At 32.6% G+C, this 16,397-nt stretch overlaps 2 protein-coding genes across 2 annotated transcripts; one reads left to right on the plus strand and one right to left on the minus strand.

Annotated features, from left to right (window-relative positions):
• The first annotated feature begins 2,333 nt into the window (after window positions 1-2,333).
• On the plus strand, window positions 2,334-6,247 carry LOC148609698 (heavy metal-binding protein HIP-like). The gene is made up of 2 exons (XM_088540870.1): window positions 2,334-2,675; window positions 5,486-6,247. Exons 1-2 carry the CDS (start codon window positions 2,426-2,428, stop codon window positions 5,923-5,925), a joined length of 690 nt encoding a protein of 229 aa, XP_088396996.1. The 5' UTR covers window positions 2,334-2,425; the 3' UTR covers window positions 5,926-6,247.
• A 6,161-nt stretch (window positions 6,248-12,408) lies between these two features.
• On the minus strand, window positions 12,409-14,607 carry LOC148609699 (uncharacterized). The gene is made up of 3 exons (XM_088540871.1): window positions 14,513-14,607; window positions 14,199-14,259; window positions 12,409-13,200 (listed from the first exon to the last, which is right to left on the minus strand). Exons 1-3 carry the CDS (start codon window positions 14,547-14,549, stop codon window positions 12,966-12,968), a joined length of 333 nt encoding a protein of 110 aa, XP_088396997.1. The 5' UTR covers window positions 14,550-14,607; the 3' UTR covers window positions 12,409-12,965.
• Window positions 14,608-16,397: the final 1,790 nt, after the last annotated feature.

Raw genomic sequence — 16,397 nt, forward strand, 5'->3', positions numbered from 1 at the left:
TGATGTTTTTTTCTAATTAAAGAGATTAATATACATTTTCCGAAAACCTTGAAAATGGATTTTGGAAAGCAATGGTATTCAGCTTCAACTTTATTTTTTGTTTCTATTACTTCTTTTTAAATCTTCCATTTTCTGTATCTGAGCTTTAGCTAATTTATCCCATTTCTGTTATACAAATGTGCATATTTTGTATACATTAGGAAGTGTTATATATCAACAAGATTGTCGAAAAAAATATAATCTATGATATATTTGTAATTAATCATTTTGTAGATGCATGCAATTGAAATTAAGATCTTAAATTAGACGTTACATAAACACTGTTTTAAAACAGAAAAAAATATACTTCAGACAGATCTGAAAAAAGTATTTGGTTATACAAAATATAACCAAAGTCAATGACAAACAATCTCATTCTCAATAAAATACAACCATTTGCGTTAATCATTTGGACAACACTCAAATTCGCCATTTTAGTTATCTCAATTAAATGTCAGTCTCTGGCATCAGAATCAAGCAGTGGATGAAACATGGTATGAATAAAAATAACCATTTTGAAAGTTTAATTTGACATTTTGCGTATAACCTAATCAGAAGCCTCCTTTTTCTAACATTCTATTTGGAAATTTCTGACCAAATCCAGTGATGCAGAGATCAAATAATGGTCTTTTCAAATAGTAAAGCATCTTTTAGTGAAATTATATTGTCAGGTTGGTTGGGTTTGACAGTATGTTTCTGATATTTCCCATTTTGCTTGATTCTTACAAAAAATTACACTTAAGTAGTTATAATAGTTTTTTAGTGTACAGTTAAAGGTATTTAGCAACTTAAACAAAACTTTAAAAATCTCACATTGTTCCTGAAAAAACCTCTTGTTTTTCATTTGCATAACCCAATGGAGAATTAATGTAAGTAATGAACAGTTATAACAAAGGGCATAATTTTTATATTTCCTCTAAAAGCAAATATTGCTTTTCTACCTTGTTCAGAAAGTTTATGTTGCAAAATATTTTTCTTGGCACGTTAATGCACGTCAATGTAAGTAAAATCATTACTGATTATAAGTTCTGCTTTATCATTATGCAATTTTTCTCTGCTTCGTGAACTCTACCAACCTTTCTGAATACCGCAATCACACACACACACACACACACACACACACACACACTTTAAAAAAAATCAATCAAGATTTTATCTTTGCAAACAAATACGAATGAATTGTAATAGATCATAAATTTGCATTTTTAAATTTCAAGCATTACTGAATGAAGCGCAAAGTTTGGCCAGCTGCAAAAATGTTAAGCAAATGTTTTACCCAAATGACTACATTTCAATAAATTAAAATGCACATGATGAATTATCAATTTACCATTCATTTCTTTGAATCACAAATGTCAATCAAATTGAGTTCTGGATATAATCCCTCTATTACTTTCATGTAACCAAGCTATTGCAATAGTGGGTTTCACCAGATTTATGACGCACTAGACCATCCACTTGTATCCCTATTAATGGTGGCGGTATATTATACTATAACCAGGAAACCTTATATTGACACTGGCTAAAGTTGGTAGTAAAATCAGTAGTCAAAAAATACAGTGGTTGGTTTCATAAAAAAATCTTTAAATTGAGATTTCAAGAAGAAATCTTTCTTCAAATCAAATTCCGACCAATTAGATCACTTGAAATTGAAGATTTGAGGAAAAACACACGGTTTGGGGAAATTCTAGACTTTTTATGAAACTCACGACCAGATGATACATTGATGATATATTGGAAGCCATCTCCTATAATTAGTTCACTTTAATACAAAAAACGATATGCTTTAAATGACAGAAAATAGATTTGTTGATATTATAAAATATATCGTCTATATATAATTTTCAAGTCAGAATTCAAATATTTCTAGAAAAGGAATTGATATTGGAAATAATTTTTCGAAACAGCTTATGAGACATATTTTGATAACCGTAGTCTAAAAAGCCTGTCTCTGAGACAAAATGGTGCATTTAGAAGTACGAAAAGCGGCTACTAAGTTAGTGAGAATAGTGTGTGGGGAACAAACATACTTTTGGTATGGGTCTGCAAAATATCCAAAATGCTCTATATCGGGTATTGTAATAGGGTCACAAAACTAGATACATTTTATGTGTTTTTCTATTCTTTACATTTTTTGCGTTTTATAATTTGAAACACCTGTTAATTCCGGATGACGTCCTTTTCGGATATCCATAACTTCATAAACATCCTTTATTAAACCAACGGATATGCTTATTCAGTGATTTTTAACATGTTGCTACAAAAAATAAAAATGTACTTTGTTTTTCTCCATTGACTTTCAGTCAATAAAGGCATGAACTAAGGTTTTACCGTGTCTCGCTTTAATACGTGGATTATAAGTGGGGGCATACGCACGGATTGCATAATGTGCTCCAACGTATGGTTTACACTTTATGTCGTTATATACACAACATGTTGCTCTGTTTTGCCAGTTGTAATGTCGACGAGTGATGATGGTCCTCTGCCAGACACTTTGCAAGCTACATTAAAGGCCGAAGTAGATGCATCAAGATTGAACAACCAGATCCGCGGTTTAATAAACAACAAAGTGAAGCATGCTGTCGAAAATTCTTTCGGTGTTGTAATGAAAAATGTGACAGATCAATTGAAAGAAGGTACACAAAGATATGTTTCAAACTTTAAAACTTTCATGAAAAAGGCTTTCATTTTCATTTTAAAAAAAAATACACGTATTTTTGTTTTACTTCAATAATCAAAATATTATGTCCGTGTGCATAAAACCATTGATGACATTTTGTTTACCGCAAACTTCGAGTCTTTAAAATGCTAAACAGGTATTTATGTAGAATCTTGTTGTTGTTTTTTTTTCTTTCTAAAAATTAACTATCTAAAATCGTTGTAAATATTTTGAGATTTTAAGAATTTGATAGACGACATTTATCTGACTGCTTAAATTTTCTTTAGATATTTAAAATCATTTCATTATTGTTTACAGTTTGAAGCGTGGTTTATAGCTATTTTGAAGTTAAATTGAAAATAATTGACTAGGTGATTTATTTATCCTTTGAGCGGGGGGGGGGGCTAATATTATCATCTAATTGTATTTTATCATTGTTTATTATATCATAGGTCACTATAATAAACAATTACTTACCTACTTTATAACTTAGAGAATTTGAAAAGCTTATTTACAAACATTTGTCCATCCCCAAGCAGGTCCGGGTGTTAAAAGAATAGGCCTGCAGCAGCGCTAAGCTTGTCGTAAAAGACCACTAATTAGTGCTCAAAACCCTAGCCGGGGGCTAGGGCGCTCTGCCCATAGAGCAACTGGAATGTGTGCCCCAGGTGGTGGAATGGGGTACCCCTGGCGTGTTACATGGTGGGGTTGTCAGGCTATAATACGGAAAACCTGACTGCAAACCATATTGGTGCACCGTGTTGGGAAAGATGCCACGTTCCTCGCACGTTAAAGAACCCTACTGTGGTATCCTCCCGGAGTATGAACCAGAGGGCTCCGCCACAGGAGGCTAAATTGCCCGACCCTACCCACCTCTCCCTATTTCCAGTGGCAATCAAAATTTGTCGACCCCATTGTCCTTGTGTCCCATCCATTTTTCATTTCATCATCATTTCATGTTCATTTTTATCATTGATTTCATGTTCATCGTCTGAATATAGCTGAAATATTGCTGCTCGGACGTTAAACCCCAAGAAAAGAACATTTGTCCAGTGTATCGCTTTGAAACAAATATAGCGGATTTTCTTTTAAGAAATTATGTTTGTAAAATGTTTGTAGTTTCTTCCAAATCTTCCAAATATACAGAAGAAAATGTTTTCAAAATGCTGTAATTTTTAATCGACAATATATTTATCCAGTGTACGTGGTGGAGACGTTTTTTAACAAACAGTTGGCATTTCAATGGGTACAAATTGTGCTCCTCTACTTGCTGTCCTATTCCTTCACTCTTATGAGACTGACGTTATAGCTGATCGATAGTTAGATTTGATACATCGTATCTACACCAAAGAACGTAAAGGATACTAAGGATACTGTGAAGTCATGTCCTTAGAGATCGATGAAAACTATTGACCAAACTTTACGAAAAAACGTGATGTCTTTTCAATCAGAATTGTGGACTTTCCTTTCAACTGTGGCAACATCCCTTCAGTACCTGCGTATGGGGTTTTCATATCACAACTCATACGTTATGCCAGAGCTTATCGTAACTACGCAGACTATTCGTATCGCGCTAGACTTCTTACATTTAGACTTCTGGAACAGGGTTATGTTGCTACAAGATTGAACTCATCAGAAGAATGTAATCCAGGGACAAAGACCAGACATGGAAAACAGACATACACAACAAAGAACATAAAGTAACTAAAGTCATACATACAACGTAACAAAAGCAAATGAGCAACTCGGACTCCACTAAAAGCTGGGAGCATGGACCAGGTGCACCGGTAGTGTAACTCTACAAACTGATTTCGTTCATCTTTACTTGCTACCTTCATTCATTAAAGACACTACTGTGTATCTAAACAATACAGACCTTGAATCTTTATATTTTTATTTAAATGAATGCCTTCTCTTTGGACTAAAAGAATACACTTGTACTATTCATTGAAGCTCTAAGATTGCACCAGTTAAAAAGACTTGATAAACAATTTGATTAATGAAAAAGATCTTTCATTCACATGCAATTTTCAGAAGAAGGAAGAATTTGAAGGAACACCTTTTCTCGTACATACAATAAACGCGTTAAATGGAGTTGCAATACATTTCGTAGGTGTTTCAAATATAGAACATTCGTATTGTTAAAGGTACTTTACGAAAACAAATGAATGTTTGAGACATTCAGACAGTTTACAAAAACGGTAGAAATGCTTAATTTAAAACAAAACAATAGGATTTTTATGTATGCAGTTTCTTCTCATGACAATGCCCATATATTTGCATATATATTTTGCACAAAGATGTAATATTTGCGTTCATAGCCTCAAAAGGGTAAATATAAACCATTATCTGGTTTAAGTATTAATTACATTCCATTTTAAATGAGCTTAAATTATCATTTGGCTGATAAACATTAGTTCTACACTCGCAAGATATTGCAGGTGGTCATTGTTGATTTGGTTATGAGAACGAAGCATTAAATATTAAAATAGTGGTAAAAGCAAAACAATCCGTATACTAATATATTTATGTTAAATTTGTTAGATATTTATTTTACGTCAATAAATGATTATGGTCCAATATGTGGAATAAACGGACATTGATCTATAAGAATAAAGACAAGATATCTCACCAAAAACATATGAATCTGTAGATCAGATGTTTTAGAAGTATACTCTAAGGCGCAATTAGACAATATAATATTAAATACGAAATTATACAAATACCTGATCTACCAGTTGAATTAGTTTATCAAAAAATAACGATAATTGTATTTCATTGTTTTAGATTTAAAAGCAGAATGGCGTAAATGGTTGGTACCAAACGTTTCCTTCCATGCCCGGATTAGTCAATCCATCCCAAATATAGACCCATGGGCTACAGCTATATTCAAGCATGTTATCAACAACAACGGGGGAGGATACGATAAAGATTCCGGAATTTTTACTGCACCAGTAAAAGGGACATACTTCTTTGCGTCGACAATCTTAACAAAGACGCCGTCTGTTCTAGAAATGTGTTTGAAAGTAAATGGAAATATTAGAATGCTCTTGTACGCCTCTGCTAAAAATGAGACATACAACAATGCAGCCAATAGCGTGGTGTTAAATCTGAATCAAAACGACCAGGTGATGATTGTTAAACATGGAGTCTGGGGATCACGGCCGTTTTATATCCATGCATCGTGGTCAACGTTTACAGGAATGCTAATAAATTATACCAATTAGTTTAAATGTATGCCTTGCTTCTAGACTGTGTACGCTGTTTATAAATCAATGAAAAGTTATTGTAGAGGTGAAGAAATCGTTAAGTATGATTTACCGTTTAAATAAGCCGGTAATGTTTGTACACATATTACTTCATTAATTACAACTTATGCCTTCAATCTTATGATGAATCTTTCCCTGACAAAAATTACATTGTAAATCTCCGCATGTTGTCCTAACACTAAAGAAAATATAGAGTTCGAAAGGTTTCATTCGCTTTAATTCTGGCATATTTTGTGTTTACGATTTATGAACTGGTGATAAATAAAGATTTTTTGACTTACTAGTATTACAAGACTTATCAAGCATTGTATTTACTTTTGAAATGTGAGTTTATATGATAAAATCACGAGCTTCCGATGGTTTTGAAAAACAAAGGCTTGTTAAAGTTGAAACCATAGTCTTGCTGAGCGTGCTTAGCCGACTATGTAAGTTGTTTTATAAAATATACTGTGCAATTGTAAAAGCATCTATCTTTTATATCATGACGTGATTGTATTATTTGCCATCAGTATAGAAAAAAAAATGTAATAAGGTGGTTTCAAGTGAAGAGGAAATCACAACATTACAAAGGACTATTATGAGTTATGAAGGACCATTATGCGAGGCGAATTTAACATTTTAATACCAAACGAACTATATAAAAGGCAAGCATAAACTGCCATGTGAACTAACGCATATTATAGATTTTTAGAAAAAAAAGAAAAAGAAAAGAAAAAAAAAAAAACGATGTATAGACTGCAATTGTCACTGTTTCATCCAGACACATTCATTCAAGTTCAAATGAAAAAGCGTGATACAGGCATGTATAATTTACATGTCATCCTTCGTAATAGATGTTTGTCATCTACTAAGGTTTAGTATGTGTAAAACTCTTTTGTAGAGTTTTTGATCATGAGTTATGTCCTGGTTTCCAAACTCGAAAAATGAGTTCATTCTATTCCGAGGAAGCTGAAACATTTCTTCAATCTAAGCCAATGAAGAATAACTTGGTGGCAGGCTCTCGTTTCTGTTCATTAAAACGTTGTTTTTGTAAACACTGTACAGTTGTACGTCTCCATAGGATGGTGGTGAGTTTGATAAACAACCATCTACAAAATAAAAGTGTATAAAGACAGCAAGACTAGTTTTACCAAAGTGCATTGCTGAATGGTATGACACGCCAGTCTCGTCACATGTATGGGAACAAAATGTGATATTAAATTACAAACCAAAACTTTCATAAGCCTTCAAAAATAAATTTATTTTAATTCCACAGTAGGATTATGAGTGTGTAATTTAACATCACATTTTAATTCGAAATATATTCTTTAAGAAAACGGCGTGGCATGTTTTGGTACAATAAAAAAATGCAGCAGTGTAATTGTGATTGTAGTTGATAGTGTATATTATATATTTTGTAGAGTAAATATTAATACAGACTTTGAGCAAGTCTACAAATACTATAAAAAATGAAACATTATCATCTGTTCATCACTGTTTTTTTTTCTTCAAATGCATCCTAAGTTCTTTGAATGATATAACGAAGTTTTGCTGAAATACAAAAAATCCACTGATATCAATTTGCAAATGTCAGTATGCTGTACACGTGTGCAGAATAAAACTTCTCATCAGCAGCAGTATAATCAATTGCGAAGGAAGATCTAAATCCAACACAAAAAAGGCCACTAAATAGTGCTCAGAACCCTAGCCGGGGGCTAGGGCGCTCTGCCCACAGAGCAACTGGGATGTGTGCCCCAGGTGGTGGAATGGGGTACCCCTGGCGTGTTACATGGTGGGGTTGTCAGGCTATAATACGGAAAACCTGACCGCAAACCATAGTGGTGCACCGTGTTGGGAAAGATGCCACGTTCCTCACACGTTAAAGAACCCTACTGTGGTATCCTCCCGGAGTAGGAACCATAGGGCTCCGCCACAGGAGGCTAAATTGCCCGACCCTACCCACCTCTCCCTATTTCCAGTGGCAATCAAAATTTGTCGACCCCATTGTCCTTGTGTCCCATCCCTTTTTCATTTCATCATCATTTCATGTTCATTTTTATCATCGATTTCATGTTTATCGTCTGAATATAGCTGAAATATTGCTGCTCGGACGTTAAACCCCAACAAACAAACATTTGTCCAGTGTATCGCTTTGAAACAAATATAGTGGATTTTTTTTTAAGAAATTATAAAATGTTTGTAGTTTCTTCCAAATCTTCCAAATATACGGAAGAAAATGTTTTCAAAATGCTGTAATTTTTAATCGACAATATATTTATCCAGTGTACTTGGTGGACACATTTTTTTAACAAACAGTTGGCATTTCAATGGGTACAAATTGGGCTCCTCTACTTGCTGTCCTATTCCTTCACTCTTATGAGACTGACGTTATAGCTGATCTGATCCGTAAGAAAGAATATTGTTTAGCTAGATCCTTTAATCTCAGTTTCCGGAAAATAGATGACGTATTATCTTTAAACAATCCTAGTTTCGATAGTTAGATTTGGTACATCGTATCTACACCAAAGAACGTAAAGGATACTAAGGATACTGTGAAGTCATGTCCTTAGAGATCGATGGTAAATGAAAACTACTGACCAAACTTTACGAAAAAACGTGATGACTTTTCAATCAGAATTGTGGATTTTCCTTTCAACTGTGGCAACATCCCTTCAGTACCTGCGTATGGGGTTTTCATATCACAACTCATACGTTATGCCGGAGCTTATCGTAACTACGCAGACTATTCGTATCGCGCTGATTTCGTTCACCTTTACTTGCTACCTTCATTCATTAAAGACACTACTGTGTATCTAAACAATACAGACCTTGAATCTTTATATTTTTATTTAAATGAATGCCTTCTCTTTGGACTAAAAGAATACACTTGTACTATTCATTGAAGCTCTAAGATTGCACCAGTTAAAAAGACTTGATAAACGATTTGATTAATGAAAAAGATCTTTCATTCACATGCAATTTTCAGAAGAAGGAAGAATTTGAAGGAACACCTTTTCTCGTACATACAATAAACGTGTTAAATGGAGTTGCAATAAAATTCGTAGGCATTTTGTTTCAAATATAGAACATTCGTATTGTTAAAAGTACTTTACGAACACAAATGAATGTTTGAGACATTCAGACAGTTTACAAAAACGGTAGAAATGCTTAATTTAAAACAAAACAATAGGATTTTTATGTATGCAGTTTCTTCTCATGACAATGCCCATATATTTGTGTTATTTTGCACAAAGATGTAATGTTTGCGTTCATAGCCTCAAAAGGGTAAATGTAAACCATTATCTGGTTTAAGTGTTAAATACATTCCATTTTAAATGAGCTTAAATTATCATTTGGCTGATAAACATTAGTTCTACACTCGCAAGATATTGCAGGTGGTCATTGTTGATTTGGTTATTAGAACGAAGCATCAAATATTAAAATAGTGGTAAAAGCAAAACAATCCGTATACTAATATATTTATGTTAAATTTGTTAGATATTTATTTTACGTCAATAAATTATTATGGTCCAATATGTGGAATAAACGGACATAGATCTATAAGAATAAAGTGATCTGACAAGATATCTCACCAAAAACATATGAAGCTGTAGATCAGATGTTTTAGAAGTATACTCTAAGGCGCAATTAGACAATATAATATTAAATACGAAATTATACAAATACCTGATCCACCAGTTGAATTAGTTTATCAAAAAATAACGATAGTTGTATTTCATTGTTTTAGATTTAAAAGCAGAATGGCGTAAATGGTTGGTACCAAACGTTTCCTTCCATGCCCGGATTAGTCAATCCATCCCAAATATAGACCCATGGGCTACAGCTATATTCAAGCATGTTATCAACAACAACGGGGGAGGATACGATAAAGATTCCGGAATTTTTACTGTACCAGTAAAAGGGACATACTTCTTTGCGTCGACAATCTTAACAAAGACGCCGTCTGTTCTAGAAATGTGTTTGAAAGTAAATGGAAATATTAGAATGCTCTTGTACGCCTCTGCTAAAAATGAGACATACAACAATGCAGCCAATAGCGTGGTGTTAAATCTGAATCAAAACGACCAGGTGATGATTGTTAAACATGGAGTCTGGGGATCACGGCCGTTTTATATCCATGCATCGTGGTCAACGTTTACAGGAATGCTAATAAATTATACCAATTAGTTTAAATGTATGCCTTGCTTCTAGACTGTGTACGCTGTTTATAAATCAATGAAAAGTTATTGTAGAGGTGAAGAAATCGTTAAGTATGATTTACCGTTTAAATAAGCCGGTCATGTTTGTACACATATTACTTCATTAATTACAACTTATGCCTTCAATCTTATGATGAATCTTTCCCTGACAAAAATTACATTGTAAATCTCCGCATGTTGTTCTAACACTAAAGAAAATATAGAGTTCGAAAGGTTTCATTCGCTTTAATTCTGGCATATTTTGTGTTTACGATTTATGAACTGGTGATAAATAAAGATTTTTTGACTTACTAGTATTACAAAACTTATCAAGCATTGTATTTACTTTTGAAATGGGAGTTTATATGATAAAATCACGAGCTTCCGATGGTTTTGAAAAACAAAGGCTTGTTAAAGTTGAAACCATAGTCTTGCTGAGCGTGCTTAGCCGACTATGTAAGTTGTTTTATAAAATATACTGTGCAATTGTAAAATCATCTATCTTTTATATCATGACGTGATTGTATTATTTGCCATCAGTATAGAAATAAAATGTAATAAGGTGGTTTCATGTGAAGAGGAAATCACAACATTACAAAGGACTATTATGAGTTATGAAGGACCATTATGCGAGGCGAATTTAACATTTTAAAACCAAACGAACTATATAAAAGGCAAGCATAAACTGCCATGTGAACTAACGCATATTATAGATTTTTATAAGAAAAATAAAAAAAAAGAAAAAAAAACGATGTATAGACTGCAATTGTCACTGTTTCATCCAGACACATTCATTCAAGTTCAAATGAAAAAGCGTGATACAGGCATGTATAATTTACATGTCATCCTTCGTAATAGATGTTTGTCATCTATTAAGGTTTAGTATGTAGAGTTTTTGATCATGAGTTATGTACTGGTTTCCAAACTCGAAAAATGAGTTCATTCTATTCAGAGGAAGCTGAAACATTTCTTCAATCTAAGCCAATGAAGAATAACTTGGTGGCGGGCTCTCGTTTCTGTTCATTAAAACGTTGTTTTTGTAAACACTGTACAGTTGTACATCTCCATAGGATGGTGGTGAGTTTGATAAACAACCATCTACAAAATGAAAGTGTATAAAGACAGCAAGACTGGTTTTACCAAAGTGCATGGCTGAATGGTATGACACGCCAGTCTCGTCACATGTATGGGAACAAAATATGATGTTAAATTACAAACTAAAACTTTCATAAACCTTCAAAAATAAATTTATTTTAATTCCACAGTAGGATTATGAGTGTGTAATTTAACATCACATTTTAATTCGAAATATATTCTTTAAGAAAACGGCGTGGCATGTTTTGATACAATAAAAAAAATGCAGCAGTGTAATTGTGATTGTAGTTGATAGTGTATATTATATATTTTGTAGAGTAAATATTAATACAGACTTTGAGCAAGTCTACAAATACTATAAAAAATGAAACATTATCATCTGTTCATCGCTGTTTTTTTTTCTTCAAATGCATCCTTAGTTCCTTTAATGATGTAACGAAGTTTAGCTGAAATACAAAAAATCCACTGATATCAATTTGCAAATGTCAGTATGCTGTACACGTGTTCAGAATAAAACTTCTCATCAGCAGCAGTATAATCAATTGCGAAGGAAGATCTAAATCCAAAAACAACTTGTAAAAATGAAATATCAACACACACACATTTTGCAATGCAATAGGAAGCCAGTTCCAGCACGGGGACGTTCTACCAAATGCCATACAACAAATGATGCCTCAGTATTTAAGGGATTCTTATAATATTGTAACACTGCAATTTTGAAAATTGTTTCAATCAGTTGGCTGAATAACGTTAAGGAGGTTCAATTTTTTCTATTACGAATGAAGTGAGGACTCGGAAGAGATCGTGTGAAATCAAACGTGCATCTGTGAAAAAAGGGAGATTGTGTAAGAGTAATCAAGGGAACCAAGGTTATAGCAGTAATCAAAAGAATGTAATCCAGGGACAAAGACCAGACATGGAAAACAGACACACACAACAAAGAACATAAAGTAACTAAAATCATACATACAAAGTAACAAAAGTAAATGAGCAACTCGGACTGGGAGCATGGACCAGGTGCACCGGTAGGGTAAGCGTACTGTTTTGTGAAATAAGAATGTAAACTAAAACGGGAATTTTGTAGAATAAGAATGTAAACTAAAACGTACGGGCTTGGTCAAAATGACTATGATGTTAATGATGCTATGCTAAAAATGACATAGACTAATTTACGAAAATTGATGTTGAAAAAACATACACAAAGTATTGGATTAAACATGAACGTTTTATGCTAACCATCTTTGTATGATTCTACGGTGGATGCATGGAATCGCACCAGAGTATGTTCAATATTGATTCTCTAGATACGAATTTTTATTTAAATTGAATTTTAGTTATTGTATCTGGTCTTCCATAATCGATATGAGTTTTATTTATAAACGAAAGATAAAATGTTCGCTACCAGTCCGTGTTTTTTTCTGCTTATATTTATATGTATAAATGATAATTGTTTATTTTATTTACAATACAATATTCGTCGTCATTCATTCTTCATCTCGTTTTAAATTGTGTGCGATCTTGTCGTTGACAGAAATACATCGAAAAATAACAAAGCTGATTATACTTGGATGTGGCAAACGGTTATTATCCATAGCAAATAATTTAGCCATTTTGTCCAGTAGTGAGGACTGCACTTAGTCGAAAAAATGACATATTCAGTGGATGCAGCCTTAGGTACATTGAAACTTTCAAAGGTATACGCAAGCGTTCACAAACAAAATATCCTTATAATTTATAATACGAGGATTTTGTTTTATTTGTACCATTTGCGGCTGGGCTAGTGCTGTTAATTGGAATGTTAGACACTGGCTGAACCTGTCGTCTTCTTGGTGGTGCCTCTGTTGTTTTACAACATTTCAGTGGATATCCACACAAGGCACAAAGTCCGAATATAAGGCTAATAATAACAGCTGTTACGATACATACGGCTATTAAAATGCCAAATGCTCCTGGAAACCATCTGAAAAAGTATAAATATATGTCTCATTTTATTTCTTTCTTTGTACATGTAAGTACAAGGCATGGTTATGTATGTAATTAGGACAAGCTTCAGACGAGTGTGATTTGATTATCAAACCGTTCATTTTCTTACTTGAAAATCATCATAAATGAATATTTTAAAATAAATTAATTTGATATAAATACTGTAATCTGATTGGTTAAAATAAGTTTGTTATATTTCAAAGGATAAAACATATTGACACGCCCCTATTCAGTTAAATTCAGAGCTACTTTTTTCATTTTTAAAGATAAAAATATGTTTTAAAATTAATTTGTAAGAATTGGCTATGATAAAAATTTTGTCTATTGAAAAATAACACCAATTTTCCATGTGCATATTTTGTTTATTGCACTTCGCACAATAAACAATATGCACATGGAAAATTTATGTTATTTTTCAATAGACAAAATTTTTATCATAGCCAATTCTTAAATAACGTGGTTAAAAATTTTACCATTATTATATCAGGCACATTATTTACATATGTTAACTATAGTCATCATGTAATTTGCACATCAATATTGGGATCGAGCAATATGTGACAACACATAAACGTCTTCTTTAATATATATTGTTAGTATATATTTTGTGACAATGTTTATCATACGCGCTACCGAGTTTAGAAACATATTCTTCGAGGATAATTTTTATTAACAAAACTATCATAATACAATACTTCATATTTGAACTAGTGCAATGTGTACCTCACTTTCATTTTTCATTCCGTTAATTATTTAATACTACAGTTCAATTTAACGACAGAAAATAACACTAACGTTTTACATCCATTCAATAGTTTTGGGAACTTACCGGAATCACATATATCATGCAATATCGTACGAATTAGTCGTCAATATGCATTTTTATGCATTATATAATGTGTTTCGTGTAAGCATTTTCCATTTCTAGAGAAACCTACTTTGGTACTGTTTCAGTGTGAGCTAACAAAATCATACCTTGCAAACAGACACAATCTATCACAAACTTCTTCCTCATAATTCTTATCTTCTGTTGCGACTAAACATAGGAACAAGAGTTCAATGTAACATTGTTTCTTGTTGAAATGAACTAGATATTTCGTATAAAAAGAGTGTACATGTATTGACATATTTTGCCGACAGATACGGCCCCCAACTTCCATAAAATATTTTCCTTTATAATAAGAACAAATATACAATATTTTTTTTTTCGGAATTAGGAAAATCAAATAGACATGCACATTAAAAATACTGCTGTTTTTCAACTACATCTTTAGTCACAAACTACTTACAAAGGTAAATAAAAAAGATAACGGCCACAAATATCATCTTCTACTATATAACGGAGTATAAACGTTTGTTTATATATTTTATGTACAGTGACTCCATTTAACACATTAGTACTAGGTTTAAATTCAAATTTAATACCCCCAATTCAAATTCAAATTTTATATCCGCAATTCAATAGCATATACTACACACTTTATTATGGAAATATACTACCGTATTATATATAACGATTACAAAATACATCAACCGCATCGAATTCATGTAAATCACGATCCGAACTGCTTTGATGCATTTGTAACTATTAGTAAAAATTATTTTGGTTGTCTCTCTTTTGCCGCTTTCTGAATTTAATCTCATTCCCCAAAATATTGTTATCATGAAAACGAATTTCTACTGTTATTTGGTCTGTCTGTACCAATAAAAATACTTTACTCGGCTTTTCGAAATGTTTGAAAGCACAATTACATGTAAAGATAAGCATCATACTAACATCATTCCTACATATTTCATGAGAAAATACTTGTCATTTTGCATTACGATGAATAAAATCCTACCATAAAACACGATTATTTTATACCATTATCATCTTGCTAATATAGCAGACAAATCAAACAGCATACTTCAGACTTATCACTTGTAGTGACAGTTCATCTTGGGTGTAAATTTCCCACTCTCATATAGTACATTGTCTCCATGCCCACTTAACCCATATAATTCATTAAATGGTCATAGAATGTTTACTCCATTCAAGAACGGCCATATGATATTTTCAGTGCTTTTAAGTGAAGTCTGTAGTATTGGTGGTGAAAATGGTGAATGTGTAGTGTAAAAATATTATCTTTAGTAGACGATCTGTGTTTTTCTTGCATAGATCGTGCTAACGTGACCACTCAGTTAAAATAAATAATATGCCTAATATTTTTTGTGCTTCAGGACGTGTAGAACTATGATAACTTTATCAATTATTGATTTTACAATTTGAAACATAAAGGAGTTATTGGTGTTGACACGAAGACATGAATGCTTGTGTGATTAACATAACATAAGAAAAAAAATGTATTGTGATCCGCCTTATTCCTATAACACGTTTTAGTATTTTGTGTATATATACCCATTAAACAAAATTTGGATGTATTTACATGCAGGAAAAAAAACTATTATTCCGTTGATGAAAACAATTACGAATTTCCAGCGTTGGTGTATGAAACATATCAAATACACAAAATAACTGTAAAACAAAGTATTGAATGCAACAGGTTAGGACACAGTTAATTGAAAGCTAAGATTTGGTTTTTTTTTTTATTTTTTTGTTTTTTTTTTTTGTTTTGTTTTGTTTTGTTTTTGTTTTTGTTTGTTACTTTATCAATTTATTTCTGTACATTAAACGACGCGATTGTGAAGTCGCTTAACCAGAAGTAAGAAAAGCTAAGACTGTGTTGGGCGGTTAACATGTCGATTTCATTCCTTTAGAATATACATGTGTTTTATGACATTAATATATTAGTGGGATCTCTACAAGTCTTGTTAATGTTGTGAAATAATTCGCCCTAATTGGTCTATACCTACAAAAATGTATTAACTGCTTGGTTGAATCGGTTTACCTAAGAAAGTTCGACATAAGTGATTAAAAAGTTTACGCCAACGATAATACAAGGACGAATGATTAGACACACAACGTCTGGGCGGTAATGTGATTGTTTTGACCTAAACGTTCTTAAACGAATCTTTTCCTAATGTCATCGACATTGGATCAGTAATATTCCCATCTATTGCAATTATAATTGATTCATGGTCATCAGGTCAAAACAATTTCGCACAGACGCATGTGTTTCTTGACAGAACTAATATAAAACAAAAGATAATTTTCATAACCATCTATAATTTCTT

The sequence above is a fragment of the Perna viridis genome, chromosome 8 (genome assembly GCF_037379345.1).
Source record: "Perna viridis isolate PV_CMFRI_1.1 ecotype Kerala chromosome 8, ASM3737934v1, whole genome shotgun sequence".
NCBI lineage: Eukaryota > Metazoa > Mollusca > Bivalvia > Mytilida > Mytilidae > Perna > Perna viridis.